The 21354-nt window shown below is 41.8% G+C and overlaps 1 protein-coding gene across 12 annotated transcripts in view; it reads right to left on the bottom strand.

The window, feature by feature from the left end:
* The window catches only part of KCNIP1 (potassium voltage-gated channel interacting protein 1), a 469203-nt gene that overhangs the window by 50914 nt on the left and 396935 nt on the right, over positions 1-21354 (bottom strand). The window contains exon 2 of one of the 12 annotated variants that reach the window (XM_027665225.1): positions 18808-18968. The exons of 10 other annotated variants lie outside the window; for them this stretch is intronic. Coding sequence is in view for 1 of the 2 variants with exons in the window: in XM_027665218.1 (XP_027521019.1) it covers positions 13394-13502 (109 nt within the window). In the remaining variant the exon portion in view is untranslated. Of the gene's footprint in view, positions 1-13393; positions 13558-18807; positions 18969-21354 lie in introns of those variants that run through there. One more of the 12 variants, XM_027665218.1, reaches the window with a different exon arrangement.

Below are 21354 nucleotides of genomic sequence, written 5' to 3'. Positions count from 1 at the left end.
TAGAAGTGCAGAGAACAACCTCAAACCGTACAGGTGAAAGTGTCACGAGAGTGCTTTTCCTTTAACTTTTATCCCATATCCTTGATTGAACTAAGCCAAATCCTTCCTCCAAGATTTCATATCAAACAAATAGGCTTCACGCTAAATAACTTCATTAAACAGCATCCAGAAAGGTGTATTCATGCCTTAGTCAGCCACTAGTATGCTCTTTCAACTTGCACCGCTCCTGACAGGACCAGCAGCGCTGGGCCCTGTGTCACTTTGTGCTGAGCACTGTGATCTTCACATGCTTGGAGCAAAGGTAGAGAACCTGCACCACTACCAGCACCTTCTTTAAGGCTCATTACATGTCTTTTATTGTTGCTCTCCATCAGGAGACTCTGTCTCAGTAATCAGTGGGAAATGTAGAATTTGAAAATGACCAAGATGGATAGTTTGTCCAAACTTTACTACACAGTGTCAGATGCACTGTGGTTATGACCAGCACTGCCCCAGCTGATGCTCTCCAGCACCTCTCTCAACAGAAAATGGGAATTTATGAGGCATAAAGAAAGGTCAAAGGGACAGGTACTCTTCTCACTAATGTAAACCAGAAACAAGTAGAAGTGAGACTCAGGTAGAGCCAATTAAATGCAAAGCAGGTGTTAAGACCACATAATTTTACACTTATACAGCAACACTGTGATTGTTACAGTAGTCTGAAGGGCAGCAGAATGACAAGCTGGTATTCCAGCACAGGAATCCCCTTTTCTCAGGAATGCAGCGGTGTTCATGCTTTCACCATTTCTGGACCTGAATAGAGAGGGCACATGAAATTCAAGAGGAGTGAAGCCTCTGTGGGTACTCTGCCTTTCAAAGGGGTTCTGTAGTCCATAAAGGCAGAGACCTGCACACAGAATCCATTTTCTGTGCTATTAACTCTCTCAGTTTATAATGGTGTTAATATTGCAAATGATGTTAACCCACGTTAGAGAACACACTAAAATTTTCCATAATTTATACATTAACCTGCAACCAAACACTAGCTCCTTTTTGCTCTGTGTCCCAGTTTGCATAGCTGCCATTTCTCTTCCAAGCCATATGTTGTTTCAATTCCACAAAAAAGACCAGAATTATTGCCTTGCTGCTCGGTATAAATGGAAGAATATATTTGACACCAACAGAATTGAAGAGCTTCTGTCTGCAAAGTATTAGACATTGGAGGCCTTCCACAGGCCTTCTTATTTTTTATGGTTGCTTCTGTAAAACTGTTGATGCAAGGGAAATACTCTGACAAAACTTAACTGATGACAAAACAGTCAAACTGATAGTCATTATCAAAAGAACTGTTTCCAGAATAGGATGATAAGAAAATTAAACTAAGTTTTATTTTGGCTTCAGACAAATAATTCCCTGAACACTTTTAGCAGGTAAAGAAGTTGTGCTAGAAGTTTGTCTTCATTACCCAGCCCTTACTGACGGGGCTGACTTCACGGCAAGTCTCCCAGCAGGACAGCAACCAGACAGGACACCTATCAGACATCATTTGGAATTATATGCCCCATTATGAGGTAGGTAAACACCATAAAAGCTGGGGCAGATACAATCTTCTAGTTCATTTGGATTTCTAGATTTGATAAAAAGTATTTTACTATTTCCTCAGTGACAGAGTTCTTGTGCTACTCCAATGACTGCTGCACAGGAGGAAGTCACCACATGAAATATGTTAAAGTAGACAGAACACAATATTGTACATCAGTACACGCACTAAATTACCTCCAACATGCACTGTAATGGGAACAGTGTATTGTCACAGGACTCTCCATGGCATACCAGTGACATACCATGGCATACCCAGTGGAAAGGAAGATAAGACCCTGCCAGAGTCTATGTGTCACAAAACATGAAAGCATCTGAAGCAGCTGAGAGCTGGAAGGATCAACACAGATATCTCAATTCCTTCCAAACAAAACTGGCTGACATTTCAAGCCCTTCAGAAGTATTTTGAAGACTTTCCCAAAGCCAGGTCTGCCAAAAGGCATTTTGCAAGAGAGCATTTAGACAGATTTAGTGTCATGAGATGGCTTCCTTAAAAAGCTTGCCCTTGCATTGGTGCTCTCCACCCACTCCAGCGACAGTCCACCTCTTCCTCATCATTATCACCAGCCAGAGGATGGCTGCATTCTGATGATCTCAAGGCTCAGACATCCACTCCAACTCCCTGCAATGTGACAAGCTCTCACTGCAAGTGAAACCTCTCAGCATCCAGGTAGACTTAACTTTTCATTTAAAACATCGTCAACTTGTGTTTGTAACATGCCGAAACATTTTAATCAAGTTTATTGGCAAAGATGTGCTTCATGGAAGACAGTATCTACCCTTCTGAGTAGATAAGGACAGTTAGAGGTTTGACTTCACATCTGTTCACACTGTGCTACTGCGATACATTGGAAAGAAAAATAAATAATCTTTCTGTGAAAATTAAATCCCTTCAGATTACACTTAAAAACTCTGCTTTAACCTTCAGGAAGTTGGGTTGTTTTTTTTTATTATCTTGTTTTTGAAACATTCTCCCTGCTAAACAAAGTACCCTGCTTGGGACTGATGTACAATTCTGCATGAGTCCCCCATCATCCAACTGCTCTTCCATCCCAAAATACATCAGAGAAAGGTCTTGCAGGGGAAGAGACAATAAACAGTGAGAGAAGAGAAAGCTAGACTCATCAAGTGTACCCAGTTTGGTCTGTACCAATCAATCATAGACACTATAACATCTGCCAAGCAGGTTCAGAAGCTCTGAGGAATCTCTAACTTGCATAGCCAACACTTCTGTGGTTATAAATTAAGAATAGCTTTGACAGCCTCTCAGAAACAAGCTCTGTACAAGGACAAACTCAGCTTCAACGATGCAGCTATTCAGTTTGGAAATGCTGTGCATGTATTTTCCTTAACCCACATTAGCTTTTCCTTAAAACCAGCCCTTTAAAGGCACTACAGGCCCCAAAGGCCTGCACCCTTCTCCTCACTGGCTGCCTTTACCCCCAGCGCAATTTGATGGGATGTGGATCGAGTGCATCACCCGGCATCACATCTTGGCTCATGCAGCTGTGCTCCTGACATGAAGGGACTACCTGGAGCTTGCTATTTTGCAAGGTGGATTTGAGGAAGCACTTACAGTCCTGTATCTCTTGCAGCTCTAGAAAACAGGTAAAGCATTAGCTCCTCCTCCTCAGAAATATCCCAGACCAGCTTATCATCTGTGTATTTTATCTTGGAAAAAAACTGAAGCCAAACAAAAGTCCTTGAAATGAAACTGAGGATATCCATTGACTTTTATGCAATTCTATTCAATTTATTTTAAGATAGTGTACAGAATATTAACCACTTCTAACAACCTTCTGCCCAGCAGATTAAGTGATGGATGTAGGGAGGGAGTCTGAAAGGATAGAGGCAAGATGGAAAGGAAGAAACAAACAGCTACAAAACTCATGTACTGTTGCATTTTTATATACATGGGGAATTAATGGAAGTGCAAAAATCATGGGATATGGTGTGTTAAAAAGTTAAAAGTTTTGCTGTGATATATTGATTTTTGCATGCCTACCGTGTTTTTTTAAAAAAGGCCCCAGTAGTCCCATCTGAAGTTATGTACAGCAAAATAGCTAATCGAGACTAGCTGATTCATCACTATTACAAAGATATGCACTTTTCAAACCATTAACAAACCTCTAAGTCAGCTCAGCAGTCAAGTTCTTCAAATACTAATGCATAAGGCACAATAAGCACTTCTACTCCACGTACTAGTGTACTTTTTATCTTCCCCTTGGCACTCTGTCCATCCCACTGCAAACACATCCCTTTCTTCTTTTGGCCATCTGCTCCAGAATTTAATGGAAGGTGCTTCTATACATTCAGTCATGCTCACTCCTATACCAGCAATTAAAGAACATGACTTGGTGGGTGGAGACTGTTGCCAAAGAGGTCAGTCAGGTGACACCCCCTATTTTCAAATTCCTTACAGAGCATTAGTGCCTCACTGTACAACACAAACCAGCGAGTCTGAAGTCTGAAGCAGCTGCTCCTGTACTGCCAAGTGGTGCCTGTGGGGAGGTGACATGCACCAACCACTTTGCACCACACAGAAAGAGAAGGGGAAGAAGAGAACAGTACCTCAGCCAGAAACTCTAAAAGACAGTCCAAAATACACGGCTGTGTGGGATGTCTCCCATGATATTCGGATCCTGTTTTCCTTCCTAGTTTTCCAGGACTGGTGATCACTTGTGTTTTCCCTACCTTCATGAACCTGGGAGACCAAAACCATGTCCTTCTGTTTTATCCTGTAAGGAAGAAACAGCTAAAGGACAGGGAAGGATACGGGACACAGGACTATACAACTTTTTTGCCTTTCACTTCAGTTCTTGTGAAACACTGGAACAACCAATGATGCATGCTTACAAGTGTGGGTCACTGAATTGCCAGAATGCCAGAGAATCCAGCTGAATTGATAGAGATCATCCTTGTGTGGAGGAGAGAAACAGAGAATGCATTACATCTCCATCCAAGTAATACTTTTTGGCCCTGTCTCACATATCATTAACCTCTGGAAGCTGCAGAAAAGAATGGTCTATGAAACTGCCATGAGTTAGATAAAAACTGGCTTGATAGGTATTCTGAGGGCAGCTCTCTGTGGTTCATCATCAAAACAACAGGAGGGATCAAGCACAACTCCACTGAGGGCCTTCCTGGGTCTAGTCACGGTCAGTGTTTATTATCAAGCTGAATGATACACAGGTATCACCACGATGGAAACGACTGCAGGAGACCTTCACAAATTTGAGGAAAAGGCCTGAAGATTCCTGCTGATGGATTTCAGCAAAGACAAATCACAGAAGCACAGAATATTCTGAGTTTGAAGGAACCCACAAGGATCATCAAGTCCAACTCCTGACCCTGCACAGGCCCATCCCCAAGAGTCACACCCTGTGCCCCAGAGGATCATCCAAATGCTCCTTGAGCTCTGTCAGCCTTGGGGCTGTGCCCACTGCCCTGGGGAGCCTGATCAGTGCCCAACCACCCTCTGGGGGAAGAAACTTCTCCTGAGATCCAACCTGAGCCTGTCCTGACACAGCTCCAGCCATTCCCTGGCTGCTGTCCCTGGTCCCCCCAGAGCAGAGCTCAGTCCCTGCCCCTCCTCTGCCCCTGCCCAGGCAGTTGGAACTGCAGTGAGGTCTCCCCTCAGTCTCCTCCAGCTGAACACACCAAGTGCCCTCAGTGTCCTCACACGCCTTCAAATCAAGGCCCTTCCCCATCTCCCTGTCCCTCCTTTGGACACTCTCCGATGGCTCAATCTCTTCCTTCCATTGTGTCCCCCCAAACTGCCCCAATGTTGAGGTGAGGCCGCCCCAGGGCAGAGGAGAGCAGGACAATGGCCTCCCTGATGCCCCCAGGACAGGGTTGGCCCTCCTGACTGCCAGGGCACTGCTGACTCATATTCAACTTTCTGTTGACCAGGACCCCCAGGTCCCTTCCCTTGGCACTCCAGTATCTCATTTCCCAGTCTGTCTGCACATCCACGCTCCTCCAAAGACAACAAGCACTTGCCCAGAAGACAAGAATAGGCTTTGCCAGCCACGTGAATTAACCTCCTACAGTGGTCAGTGGGGTCAAGTCAGAGTTTCAACAATGATATGCATTAACTACAAATACTTAGGGTAAAAGCTATGAAAATGATCAGTGGCTAAATTACATAACAAACAAGCTAAGACCAAAAGAATTAGAGTTATTTAGACTAGTAAAAAAGAATCTGAAAAAACATAAGTCCTTAAAAAGCTTCTACAAAGATAAAAGAACTCTTCTGTTCTCCCTGTCCTTAGGTGGACTGAAGACAAAATAATACTTGTAATAAATTTGCTGTGTTGACACAGACAGGTACAACCCTGCTTTGAGACAGGATGGACTAGCGGACCTCTTCACCTTCCAGATCTACTTCCCCATAATTTTATGAAACATTTACATCCTTTTCCCAGGGTCAAAAACTGAAAACAACAGTTAAAAACTACAGCTTTGGCTTTGACCAGGTTGAGTTTAATCTCTCAAACAGACTTTCAGTTTTGTGTCTGTGCAAGTTATGGGGTGCTTGTGGGATTCCGTAGCTACTGATGATAACCTTGAATTTGGAAAGTAAATGCTTTTAAGTAACTAAATTTCTATGTCTCAATCAAGAAATTTGTTAGATAGCAACCATTCAAATTTCAAAGTTTTGACATTACTGAATATTCCTGAAATCAGTTTTTACTGAATTGCTGCAAAACGTTAACTGTTTTCTATTTCTTTGCATCAATTAGTACAGAAGGAAAAGCTACTAGTCCTTAACTCAGCATCTGTATTACAGGTTATTGTTTTGCTCTCTCTTCCCTTTACAAAAGATAGAAAATGCAAGACTGCCACTTGGGAATTGGAAAGATATGATTCTCTCTGTAGAAAGGTTACAACTTTTGGCAATAGATTTAATCTTTTTTATAAACATCTGCATCTGCTGAGAGGGTTTAGGAGACATGATAATCTGCCACTATCCATTCTGAGTACTTATCTGATGGTACACTATCCCCTCTAGAGTGACAGACAGATAACACGAGCATTAACAGAGTTAGAAAAGGCCTATTAATTCTACCTCTTTATAAACAAGTTCTGGATTGTTTAAGCAGGAAAGCACTAATCAAATTAAGCAAGGAGACACTGAGCACTTGCAGGGAAGTCCCTGGAGCAGACTATGTGCTAAAGATGAAGTAAATGTTCGAGAAAGCCTATGTGGGAAAGAGGACCAGTTAGCAAGGTATATGTTACCCTTTTTATACAGCTGGTTTGTGTTGCTCTTGCTTGAACACAGAAATTCAAGTAAGCAAAAAGAGCAGGTTTTAGCACTAAGCTGGGAGGGTGGGATTGCCCGAGGGCAGAACGACTAAAAGAGCAGAACCTCAGGTCCTGTCAGAGTTCTGTAGAGCAGTAATATGTAGAATTGCTTGATAAAAAAAAGGGACTGCAACATGATGAAGCGTAAAAGACAGGGGAGTATTTCAGATGAACAGAGCCAGAGCACACAGGTTTGCTCCCTGAAGGGCTGTGCCCTGCTGCCATAGGACACTGGGCTTGAGAGCTCCTCAACCCTGATGACACTGCAAGGGCACCGAGGGACAAAGCCCTAATAAGGGTTCAAAAGGAGGCACAGCAGCAGCTGCAGTAGCAATGGAAACAGCATATATACACGCAGATTAAATCTGTAAGCCAGGGAACTGTGTCGTGAAGAACAGAGGTAAGTTGCTAAGCCACAAGAAAAATGAGAATTGGTATGCACATGTGCAGACACGCAAGGCAGTTTACACAGACACAAAGGGACACAGGGCAGAGTTTGAAACATGGGAAGCTTTACTACAGGGTGAATATGAATGAATACAAAAATACTATTTCAAGAGAAAGGTTAGCAGTGGAGCAACTGTGATAAACATCAAAGTATACACAGCAGAGTAGTGCAGTATGTTCAAGTAAACACATAGCCATAAGTAATTACAACTACCAACAGAATCACTCCGTAGATCCAGAGGGATGAGGCAGAATGTCTGCTGCTGGAACAAACCCTGAATTAACAGGTTTGAATTGTCTGTCTGAAAGAGTGCAGGACACTAAAAGTTTCAGTGTTAAGACAGACAATGGCATGAACAACTCAAATTAAGTTCCTTGGGGAGTCAAATGACTGCAATTAATCTACAATGTCAAAACCTCTCCCCCTCCTCAGCAGAGCCAAAGCTGAGAGAAAAGCCACAGAACATCAGAAGCAGCTGTCAGAAGCTAATCTAGAGAGAAACCTTAAGCACTAGCAATTGCCACCGGGCCTGAGAAATCAGACGATAGGCAGCAAACAAAATTCACTTCATCTCCAATTGGGAGCCAATGGCTCAGGCTGTATCAGGGCTACCAATCTTTAAAAGTCTCTGGAACAGGCTGAGTGACAGTATGGGGTCTGCCTGATCGTGTGAGAGGAAGCACTGAAAGCTCAAAGTGCTGCAATAAATTCAGGACTTCATTACAGGAACGCTTTAATAATTAGTTGAAATACCTTCTATAAAGCTAAATAGAATTACATCATAAGTGCGTAAAATGCACTTCCCAAATTTACATGGACAAAAACCTATGTAAGCAGAGCACAGACAAGACGCCAAAACACAGGAATCCTCAAGTTAATTCTGGCTGCACAACATTTATCTGACTGTTTCCCTTTGTAATGTAGGGCTTTGTCTTTTAAGGTACCAATGTATCTAAATGAGCCAAACAGTGAACGTGTGGTGCACCTATGCAAGCATGAACCTATGAACACAATGTTACCATAACACATTCCTGGACTAAAAAACCCCATGAAAACAAAACTTACTAAAAAATCCCTCCAAAACAAACAGAAAAACAAACAAAAAATGTTTCTGAAATTGATAATCTACCACAGGTTTGTTGTTTGTTTGGGTTTTTTAAAAAATTGCATAAACTCATTCAGACCACAAAAACCAACAGATTTAGTGGAGATGATGGGATTTAATAGTTGCAGTAAGAACTGTAGTTCAAAATGTTGATTAAGTTCGCTTTGAAGAGTATGAATAACAGTTACTCTAATCTTCCCTATGATGTGAAAATAATTGCATGAATACAATAAATGGAGGAATTAGCATAGCAGGGAAAGGAACTGGACTCTTGTATTTGTGAACTGCTCCAACCCCTGCCAGTACTGGCAATGCTGAGGCACTTCACAAGTTCCTGCACACCAGCTGCCCACACTGCTTCATGGGGGCCTGAAGTTATCCCTAGCTGTTAGCAGAGCTTCACACCCACTCTGCCTCTGAACAGGCTGTGGTAGCAGAAAAAAACCATGATTTCTGCCTTGGATGAAGAAAAATCTGTACAAGGATTAGCATAATTGAAGAGAAATTACTGTGGAAGATGTAAAGATATGTGCTGATGAAGCTTTAATACAACCTCTGCACCGTACAGCAGTAATGGGCTGAAACTAGCATTTTTGGTCCCTATTACCTCATAGCTGAGCACCTTCACAGAGTGAAGTTTTTAGTCTGCTCAAACATCTCCTAATTTCCCACTCTCTAAGGGGGGTCTGAAGTTCCCATCTAAAGCTACATGAAAGAACATGCTCTCACAAGAGCTTTTGGATAAGAATATACCTATTCCACATTTGGATTAATCAATATCATATCAAACTAAGAGAACAAGCCAGAATATAGATTTCACTGCAGGTTAGGTTGTATCTGTAGCATCTGGGCAGTAAATATCTTCATAAAGCTGGGAGCAGGAGCACTGGTTTTCCCCTTGTGCAGAAGGGACTTCCCCTTCAGAGGCTTCAACCTTTATGTATTGTTACTTAAAACCACACAGTACCTCATGAGTCAGATCAGTATCAGGTTTGATTTGCCTCTGGCTATTCCCAGCCCCCAGCACTTGCAATAGTACCACAGGCCGTAACAGCACAGTTTGAGGCTCCAGACTATACATGCTCCCACTTTGTGGTTCCCTGGGACCAGAACTGGGCAGAGTTCCTGCTGCAGGACTCAGCTGGTTTTGTTCTGAACTGAGCTGCTGATGAGTTAAGGCACGATGAGGAGCAAGCTTCCAGGCCTGAGGTCTGACTGCCTTAAGGGGTACTTGATACATACCTTGAATGTCTGTGTTCTCTCTTCATATAACATCACGTGGAAACAGGTGCATTGAGAAAGACCTGGAAGCATTCACACCAGTGCAGTTACAGGGATCTGGCTTTAAGACCCTATCTCCATTGGCAATCATATTAATATTATTTCTCCCTGTGGCAGTGCAAATCTACCAGTAGGCAGCAAATCCCTGACATACCATTGAATTATGCAGACACATACAGTAACAACCTCCAAGGCATCTGAGATAGGTGATTTGTAAATGCATTTATTCAATCAAGAAAAATATTTTAGCATCTGCTTCTAATCTTCTGTCATAAAATAAGTGAGTACAACTAAGGATTAAAAATCTAAATCACCGACAATGTGCTTGATGGTATATTTTGCTCTACTTGTTTTCAGGGGTTTGTACCCTGCCACAGATCTTACCAAATCAATACTATCCCAAAAGCAAATTCATATTTGCTCTGAATGCCTCTAATTTGAGGTAGCATGATTTATGAATGCTTCAAGGGTACCTGCAGAATGGATGGATGCTCTGCAAAGAAGTTGAGTTAAAGCCAAAATCATAAAGAAAAAAGTACAGACAGAATTTACTCTCATTTACAGAGGGTTTTTGGTCTCCAACTGTAAGTTAATTCAAGGTTTCACCGGATGTTTCCCCAAATTATAGGTAATACATATAATTGTGAAAGCACTCTAGCACTGAAGAAAAACACTCTTCAGCTCCCAGACCACCCTTTTAGCGGTGGTTGTGTGTAGTTTTAGGAGCTGGGAACCAGTCCAAGGGGACAACAACAGGTCTGTCCAAGCATAGAGGCAGCAAGGACACAGCCAACAAACACCAAACCCAACAGGTACAACAACGAGAGCATCATAAAGCAACAGGTCATCAACATTTCTTCATCTATTATGGTCACAAAACACTGCCCCAAACTTCGCAGAATGTTTCTTTTTTAGCAGATTTTGCCTCTCAACTACATCCAGACACTCCCCTCCCCTGCTCCCCCCAGTTTGAAGCAAATGGGAACATTTTAATGAAGAATTTGGAAAACAACAGCAAAACTGACCAAGGTCTGATCTTACTGGAACTCTTCTATGTGGCAGAGTTATAGGGGATCATAGACTTGTTCTACCTGCATAGAAAAGGGAACTAAAGAAATCAGAAAATAAAAGGAAAATTCTTTCCTATTCTTAAATCTTTTATTAAAAATGCTCAGCAACTTTAGGTTGTGCTCAGAGATGAAAATTTCCACTAATGTTTCTGGTTTCAATCATTTCCAGTCAAACACCTGAATGATACCTCACCTCTCGAACACAGCTAAGAGGGTGGAACTGAGCAAACACCTGCATTCAGCTGCAGCAAAGGCTAAAACTTCATATTTTCCAAATTACTGTCTACACTAGTTCCCTCTCCATAATGATTATTTCCTGTGCTAGACTAATGAAGAATCAACACTCAGGTTTGGGGTTTTTCCTGTGTCTGGTTTTTTGATTTTGTTGTTGTTGCTGTTGTTCCTTAGGTTTTGGGTTTTTTTTCTTTAAACAGAACAAAGGGACACTTCAAGTAAGCCTGTTCCATCTTTAGAAGGGAATAGTTCTAAAAATGAATATATATAACCAATTTCAGTGTCTTATTTCAGTGTTATTTCACACAGCTATGAGAAAGTATCTGGAATTTCTGGACATTTATAAGTGAAAGTAGTGATCATTTCTAGTGAATATAAAGATGTTAGAAATATTACATTGCAATATAAGCACCCATTGTACAAACATATCAAAGAAGACAACTTAATGTCACCTTTAAAGACTTCTAAGTTACTGAAATCTGTATTGCAATACATCAACAACCACCCATGTTACATTAATGTTCTAATTACACACATAAGTAATTCTTAGCAAAGGAACAGAGACAAAAGGGAAAAACACAAGCTCATATAATAAATAACAAATAAAAATATCTTGGTCTCCAAGTGAACTATTTTGCAGTCAGAAAAACAGAATTCCAATAAAAATTATCCAGAGCTGAACAGGTTTCTAGCACTGTGCTCCTATATCCTGTCATGCAATCTGAACTCTGTCTATCAGTAATTGTGACAGAGATCCCTTCCAGTGAGGGAAATGCCATCCCTCCTGCCTGCACAGACCGAGCAGGCACTGACCACTGTGCAAACCAGCACAGGCAGAACTGCTCCAGGAACACATTTGCTCCCATTTGCTCCTTTCACCTTTGCACAGACAGCTTTCTCACCTGACACATACTTGACTTTGCTGGGAAAACACCATGGAGACTCTTCTGGAAAAGGTAATTGCTTCAGAAACAACAGATACTGGAATGATGGTAATTAATTCTGGAAAGGAGGTATAAAAATGTTCATGCAGTTAACGCAAAGCAAATGCAATAGTAATGCAAATGCCTCAGTGTTTGACTTGACAGCTTATTTTTAAGGTGAGAATTTCTGCTGCCATTATTTGAAATTAGTTGTCATTGTCAGAGACCTTAATTTATTTGTAATTATGTAATTGAACTCCAGTGACATTCTAGGAGTAAACGAAAAGCTCCTGAGATATTCATTTTGTAATAAGGAATATAAAAATTCATGTGGTAACAAATACACGCCAATTTACACCTTCTCTTAGTATAAATAACTCTTAATTAGGCCATTTTTCATATTTGTTCCTAATTCTGCAGGAGGATTTCTAGGATTACGTGACAGCACTGATTTTACTGTAGCAGGGTTAAAATTCCATCTGCTTGTCTTGACTTTAACATTATCCAGTAAAACAGATTTAATATATAAATTTTCTTTACTTTTTTTCAATCTTTTGTCAGCCTTTGCTAAACCATATTTTGAAGATAATAGCTGAACAAAGTGACATGGGTGTTTATGCCAGTATTTAATTATTGCTATTTTCCCTGCTAGATAAACATGATACAGTGATGGAAGAAAGAATACAATCAATGACTTGGGGACCCCTTTGTTTTAAAGAAATACCTCATTTGCATCAACAAGGAGTTATTTTCCTTCAAAATTCAGTGATACCTACATCCCCTTATGAAAGGATAATATAAGCCCTAAAGCTCGCTTACTTGTTAAAATCCATATGCTTTACTTATCTGGAAAAACCTTTAAGAAAAAAAAAGTTCATTACGTTGGTAAGTCAAAGAAAGACCAAATCTTCCCCTCCAATGGGTCAAAACAGAAATATTTCTCTTTAGATTATTTTGCTGAACTGTCTGGAATAGCAATTACATTTTTTGTTCACATTTTTTTGTTTACATTCAATCCATCACATCTTTAATCTGCAAATATCACAAAAAAACCGCTTTAGGTAGCCACCTGAAATCACACACCTGAATATCAGCTGTGCTTCCATTATCCCAAGAGGGCCTTTCCTTTTTCCAGGTTGGTACTAATTTATTTTCAAGAGAGAGAAAGAATTAACAATAAGAACAATAATTAAGAAAACTTGATAAAATAATACACAAGGCAAAATACATCACAACTTCAGATTTTCTCTAATATATCAAAAGCAAACAAAAGTCCTCAGCAAAGCATAAAACAGAATTCCCTCTTTGCAGCCTTTATGATTCTTAATCACGATGCACTGACAGACACCACCTTCCTCCCACAGCCATCTCCTGCCTACGGTGGCTACACTGAAACGGGTTTAAACAACAGTAAACAGAAGCTGGAAAACTTGCGCTCTCTTACCATCTGACAAGTCAATTAGCCCGAGGTAGTGCAAAAGTTTCAGAGAAGAGCACACCACCACTGCAATCCCTAAAGTCTGGAGTCCCTCCGACTCGCCTTTAGTCCACATCCTTTCAGGCACCACACGGATACCTACTGGTGTGACTGCAAACAACTGCCAGACATCAGAAGCTGAGAAATCTTGTTTGAAGCCTTCCTTCCAGCTGCTCAGTTAAGTGCACAGCACATTCTCCTCTCCCCCTCTCTCACTCCCTTTCTTTCCCAACCTCTCCCCCCTCCTCTCTCACTCGCCTTTTTTTTGAACATGCGAGCAATTTCTGCATTTAACCATAACCTATGTTTTTATTTTCTTTTACCTCAGGGCAATTCTCTCACGAGTTTGTTCTGCCCCTGAACAGTTGAGCACTGTGCTGCTAACCTCAGCAACATCTCACACAATTTTATTTTTTTTTTAAATACCTGTGATACCAGTCAACTTTTACATCTGAGATTTTCTCAGTAATTTTGCCAATGCAGGTGCTTTTTGTCAATGCCTCTTCCGTACTGCATAAGAGAATATGGGACATTGTAGGGGAGGAAAGGGCTTTCCTTTTCTAAATGCCTCGCCCATGACATACTGGGACATACACAAGCACACTTCCCACATCCATGTATGTGCCCACACAGAGCCCAGGACCTCCAGAGTAATTCTTTCTGTAAGCAACAGCTGCCCACAGTTCCCCTGGGTTGTCTGCTGGACAGCAAGCAGTGCACCCACTGGCAGTTCACAAGTACCCACCAGTGGGGTGGGCCACTGCTGGCTGCAACAAGCCCCCTTTGCAGGCAGTGTTTCACCAGGCTGCTGGCATGGGCAGCACTGCCGGCTCCTCACAAGTCAATTATGTATTTCCTCATTATCACCACAGATGAGAAAACACTTGGTAGGTTGAGTGTTTCATCAGGATGGCAGATGCAGTATTGCAACACCAGTAAAAGCTGTTTTTTTCAAGCACGCTATTAGATACTGGTATTCCCATGTGGGATGTTCAGAAGAATAGACGTCATCCATGCCTTTAATTTTACAGGACTCAGAGGTTGTCTCATTCTCCCCTCACTCCACCCATCTCCAGACAGGCAGTAACTCCTTCTCCCCACAGTCCCCAGGGAGCAGGGCAGGCTGGCTTTCACCCTCCACACAGCTCCTTCTGGTGCTGCCTCTGCCTTAAAACTGCTGCTGATCACTAATATCAGGTGCAGAATCTCAATGTGATTTTGTGTATCACATTAACTAAATAATGCACTTGAATTGCTGAGAGAAGCCCATATTAAAGCCAGGTTGGAGGTGCAGAGTACTCATACACTCTTGAGTGATCAAGTCAAGAAGCAATGAACACTTCAGTTGAATTTGAGCTTTGTTTCTGTATGCAGGTGGCCAAATCACACTAGGAAATGTGTTATTCATGAGGATTCTCTGTCATTGGCATCTACCTCTCCAGAACTCAATGGCATAATATCAAAGCCATTTCTCCTGATGAGTACTTTAGGCCAAAGGACTTTTTTGTGCTCTGTAGCATCTGCCACATCAGGTTTTCATTGTCCTGGATGTATTACTGTGATGCCACGTTATTGTTCATATTTCCCAGATTAATACATTCAGCTTCAAAACTATCAAGGAACTGAAATCACTGTACTGTCAAATCTCTCCCAGACAAGTTGAAGAGAATTTGAAGCAGTAACATGTGACAAGCAGACTTGAAAACATTCAGATAATTCCTTGGTTTATCATGTCCTATTTCCATTAAAAAACCAAACACTACTACACAAAAAACCCCAAATCGACAAAAACCCATCGCCCATCACATTAAGTTTGGATAGGCATATTAACCACAAAAATAACAAGTTTCTTTCCTGTCTATAGAAGGGATGTTTGTCAGATTTACTGGCTGCTTGGTGGACTCTCTGCTGTTTTCTCAGTTTACTTAACAGATCCAAGAGCACACAGAAAGAAAGAGTCCACCTCACCCACTCGTTCCCAGGTACATTATTTACTTGCAGATACACCTAATCACAGAGTTTCTTCCCAGCAATGCACAAACCTCCTGAATCCAATTACCACTAAAAAAAAATAAATTAAAAAATGATGCTATGAGGAGCAATGAAACTCAAAGTACTTGGCTCCCTAAAGGTGTGCCTTGCAATTCTATGTTCTCTCACTGGTAATGTCACACCTCTGCAGCAACTAAAGCCCTGCAGCAGCACCTTAGCAAGAGGCAGGGGGAAGGACATGGAAAAGTGTTAGTTCTATTATTTGTGTTACTGCAATTTATGCCAAGTCCAACATTTTTGATGCCTTAGGTATTCCTGATACGAGCAACTGCAAAAAAACCCGTGCAAATTCAGTCCCCAGAGCATTCACTGTTTGAAGACCTCATGCATGCCAGAAGCTCAGAATTCATTCAACAGTCTATCCAATGCTACCAAAGCCAAATCATGCTTTTCCTGAGGTTGAGACAGTTTTCAAACAGACTTGGAGGGAATGTTGAATAAGAATTTTCCCATTCAGAACCTTCAGGCTGCTTTGGGATCACCTTGATGCCACCAGTTCTGCTTGGATGTTGCTTTTCCTCTCTCATTTTCCAAAACTTCTCAGACACTTGGATCATTCTTCAGTTGCTCATTGCTGCCTCAAGAACAGAGATTCTTTATGTTGGGCACATGTTGGGCTCATGCTGTGCCAACATTTTAAGGAGAGTGCTGCTATTTGCCTGACATGCAGAGCACCAAGTCCATCCATCAAATGATCCAGTTTGGAAGCCACATACTGACCTAGTGTTATGGTTTACAATTAATTAAACCAAATCAGCGCTCTCCTGTTTCTTAAACATTCAAATCATCACAAGTGACTGACTGAAGAGCTGACTACAGATGTCTCATGGAAGGCAAATTCTGTGGACCCAAATACTTCTGTGTGCTTTCTCCACAATAAGAACTCATTTAAATAAAAGACAGAGCTTTCCTCAACAGCTTACTGGGCCCATTACCTACAGCAATACTCATTCTTTACTGTAGTATTGAGCTAATGAGAGAAATGATTCCGGGACTTAAACCAAAGAAAGGCTATTCAGGTTAGTTAGTACAGAAATAGAGGATCATCAACTCTTAACAAGAGGCAGTATTAATCAAGAGTTTATTACATATTTTATTTGCATCACTTCTGGAGCAATGAGAAAAACCCAAGCCAATGCTGAATAAATAGCAGGATTCGATTTTTTTTATTATTTCTACAGAATTCTACAGTCTAAAACCATGCTGCATATAATTTCCTTTTCTTTTTCATTAGCTTCTTATGAATTTTTTCACACCAACCCCTTGGCTGGGGTAGGGGTGAGTCTTCAGGTTTTACTGTTTGCTCGGCTCAGACCTTAATGACTGTCCTACTGCGTGCTAATGACCCCTCTTTGAAAGAAGCAGAGCTCTTTTGTTTTCCTCTCCCCAAGGCAAGGGGGAAGGAAGATTTTCGCCGAGTTTTTGCCGAAGTCGCAGCTGCAGAGAGAGAGGGAAAGGGCGCCGGGGGGAGGGCTGGCTGTTTTTGGCTAGGAGGTGCTTGAGTTTTGGTGGGATTGCTGGTCCAGTGGAGGTCGTCGGGAGGAGAGTCCTTGCCGGCACCTGTTTTTTTCCTCCCTCTTTCTCCGTGTTGGCAGCAGCTTACTCCCATCGGCAAAGAAAGAGGGCCGTGGCCAGAGCCCGCCTTTAACAGCGTGAGTCCACAGGAGTAAATCACCCTTCCTCCTGTCCTCCCTTCCCGTGCTGGCAGCGGCCCGCGCCTCCTCCTCCGGAGGGGAAGCTCCGCTTCGTTCTCCAGTGAAAAAGTCCCTGCGGCGCCGGTGATAGAGGGGCTGCGCGATACCTCTGCTGTCACGGAGACTGCCAGCATCGTGTGAGTTTTCCCCTTTTTCCCTGGCTCCTGCTGCTCTTGGCTGGACAGACGGACAGACGGACAGCCCCACACTCGGCCCCTCGGAGCCGCCGCCCAGCGCCGCGGGCTGGATCCGCAGCGCCCTCTGCCGGCCATGGAGTGACTTTGCAGCTCCGCCTCCCGAGGCGCCAGCGCCCCCTGCTGGCTATGGTTGTAACTGCGCCGAAAGGCAAAAAGGGCTTAATTGTTTTAATTGTTTTCAGTGAAAGTTGGGAAGTGGGATTGTTGCTTGTTTGTTCCTTGTGTTGCCTATATATGTGTGCATATATATATATATTCTTTAGTAAAGAGCTGTTATTTTTCTTTTCCACACCTTTCGACTGCAGCCCCTTAATTTCAAAGCTGTAATTACTCGGAGGGAGGAGCTTGGTTGTTTTTCCCATATCCTGCCCTCCTGACGGAACATTTCTCTCTCATTAAACCGAGACAGCATATCTGTCTCAGCTTTTGGATTGATACTTCAGAAACATTCGTAAATCTGCTGCAAAATACATACTGTTACCCTCAGAGAGGGTAGCTTAAGGGACCAAGTGATTTTGACTAGAATCAGATGTGAAATAAATTGCACAGGACTCTGGTTTTCTACTGTAGTCACTGAACTACAGATTTTGTATAACAGCAACTGGAAGAACACTTTTCTATTTATATACAGACAAGGTTAAGTAGGAACTTTATAAAGATCAATCAAAATAACATGTAATAAATAGGATATTCTGGTAATAAAAGAATTGCTATGATGAATCATATAAATGATTTATGTAATCTATGATCAGCTCTTAAAATTGGTTGGGGGAAAATAGCACATCACACAAAGGTGCAAAAATCACAGCAAATTGGAGAATAACATTCCCCATAGCAGAAGCTTTTCTCGTAATCAAGCTATTTGGAACAGATTTACACTTTTGAACAGGAGGATTTGTCTCCTCACTTTGTTAAAATAAATGCAGCATGACATATTCTCAGTACACACACCTTCAAGAAAGCCCTGGTAGTATTCTATGATTAGCCTGGTTTAAAACACTTAATATTAATTTTTTGTAATTTTTATTGACTATTCCTTTGCTATTAGGCTATAATAAAGAATAAATAGGAACATATGATGGATTCTCCTTGTACAGTTCATTATTTCAAATATCTCTAGAACAGTTCTCTTTATGGATCTTCTGACACTCTCCAGTCCTGACCAGTCTTCTAACACAGCTATTGACCATAAATCTATTTCCACTGCAGATCTCTGAAGCCCTTCCACTTCTGTTGGGTTGTAGAAGTGGCATAATAAGACCACTCACAGCATTACAGGTGGCTACAGTATCAAGAATATGAATGTACTATTGTATACATATTTATCCAATATGATCTCTTTGTGTGTGCATAAAGTCAGTGGGTTTTATTGCTTTGATTTAAAGTTATTCACACCAAAATGAAAACTAGGCCTTTCTCATGAGTGATTTTAACTTACCTAGTCCCAAGCAATGATATTTACTGCTTAAATTGCAGGGGTTTTATCAGCTTGCCTTGGTCACCGGTCATGTCTCTGTCCTGTTCACCATAGGTGATTTAGCCCCTTCTGTGTTTCTCAGACTTCTCTGGATCTGACTAGTCCCAAGTAATTTGTGCCATCTGCAAATTGTGTGGAGGAAAAAAACCTACTTTTTGATAACTGCTGACTATAATTTCAAAAAATTATGCTGTAAATTAGAAAGTCTGGTATTTAGGTAATTGATGATTTAGAGACCCCTCTAAAGTAGAATCTCCAGCTAAACTAACAGCCATTTGGTGCCAATGAGCTCAGGTCCTGCCCATTTGCATCACTACAATTCCACCCTGACCCCACTGCCTGCAAACTAAACGTACTTCATATCACACCGTTGTTTCCCAGAGTTATTCACCAGCTAGGATTACTTTTTTTAAAGTTCTCGCTAATTACCACATTACTTTTGTCACTAGAGGTGCATTCAGTTTAAGGACAGGTGAACCACAAATACCTCTTTAGTTAGTTTGGATAATACAGATGCTTTTCTATTAATGCTGCCCAGGGGAGCTGGGAATAAAGAGCTCAGTTCATCAGTTTGCCACTTCCTTGCTGTGTAAGTGCAGGGAAGTAATCGGCAGATTAAACCTTTTCCTGACATATCAATTGTCCTGCCATAACAAAAGCAGCTATAATTCCTTCAAATTCCCCCCTTACTTCAATTCTTTTAATTCATGAGAAGGTGCTGCTTTCTTATTTCTACCAATGTCTCCCTGCTTGCTGACAATGGTAGGGCGTAGTTGGATTGAAGGACCTGTGGACAATTTATGAAGAGAAGCAGGAGGACCCCACATATTTTTCCCCTTTCAGAGCTAGTGACTCGCAGCCCTCTGTGAGCCTGTTGGCACAATTCATATCATCAACTTCACAAAACACAGGAATAGCTTTGGAAGATTACAGAAATCTAATACATCATTAGTGACTTTTTCCAGAACAACTTCCAGTACAGACAAGCACATTGAAGTTATCACAGACTGCACAATGGAGGATTTGGCTTTACTCTGGACATCATGATGGCAAAACTGGTGTTTGTTAGCAATGCACACCCAGGTCAAAGTCACAGCCAGCCTCCTATGGAGCTACAAATTATGAGAAGACCAACAACTAACCAAGAAACCATGGAACCTCGAAGGACTAACTTGAACCAGTTTACTTGCACACTGTTTGAAATTGGGTAGTATACAATTGAGGCAATATATAATTAATGAAAGAGCAACAAGAGCCTCTCCCAACTACTAAATATCATTGACAGGCTCTATTGCACTTTTCTATTTAACTAGCTTTCCCCTATTTCTCTAGATTTTTAAATGTAAACCAACCCAGTTACATAAACTACAGCAGCAAACACAGTAGACTCCTCCAAGATCACGGGTCACTCTCAGACTTGCAGAAGTGCTCTCAGGATGCTCTCAGGATTGACCCAAGGAAGTTCTCCAGCACTGAACTTCATCTCTTTTCAGCACTGTTGTTGACGATGAATGGACTGCTAACAATGACTTAATAACCTCAGCTGCACTAGGAGGGGAGACAGGGAAAGGCTGCAGGATGTTTCTTATTGTCCTACTTTTAAAGAGGCAATGAAAGTTGAGTAGGACACATGCTGTGAGGAAAAGAGGAGTAGGGGAGAGATAGTGAAAAGCTTAAAGAAGAAACGGAAAAAAATGTATTTCAAGTCTGAAAAAAGTAACAATGAATAAGGGCATGTAAAGGGAAGAACAGATCTGTGAAGGACTTTGATGGGGCTATATATGTACAACATAAAACTGCTCAAAAATAGAAAACTTGATGTTTCAATTGTTCTGGGGGTTCATTCCCCAAATAGAGAAAATGCCACTGCATGAGTCCCTGAAGCCAGCCTCTGCTGAGCCCCACATCCAGCTGAGCATTTTCCCTGGAACCTGTACTCAGAGGTGAGCACACCTCAGCAAATACCTATCCCTGATGGACTAACAAGTAGCCAAAAGAAGCTGTTAAAAAACCCAAATAACCAGAAGACAGATGTGCTTTGCAGTGGCAGTTTCTTGCTTAGTGGATTTCTGCCACAAGCAAGAGGAGATGTGACCCCTCCCTCATGACACTGGCGATTACTGTCAGATTCTGGAAGCAGTTAAGAGGCATAAAGCTGCCATCGAGTTGGGCTGCAGTGACTTTTCTCATCACAGGTAGCTTTTCACCCATGTTATGTATTTCCCATGGGCATCAGATTGTCACAGCTTCATTCTCACTTTTATAAAAAGTGATAATTAACTGTGCAGAACCTCTGCACTTGGACTTTTTTCTTATATGCTTTGTTGCTCCAGGTGTGAGATCCTGGATCCGAATCTCACTGAATTATTGATATGGGTTGGAACCAACTCACTGTGTGTGTGCATGTGACCTGCAGGTACATGGTAAGGCCTGTGCATAAGGCCTGTGCTGAGGGCACAGGGCAGAGCTGAAGGCCCCGCTGCCCACACAGAGACAGAGCAGAGCTGA

Source organism: Corapipo altera, unplaced genomic scaffold (genome assembly GCF_003945725.1).
Source record: "Corapipo altera isolate COAL_440 unplaced genomic scaffold, ASM394572v1 111, whole genome shotgun sequence".
Taxonomy (NCBI): domain Eukaryota; kingdom Metazoa; phylum Chordata; class Aves; order Passeriformes; family Pipridae; genus Corapipo; species Corapipo altera.
This window is presented reverse-complemented; position numbering and strand designations above follow the sequence as displayed.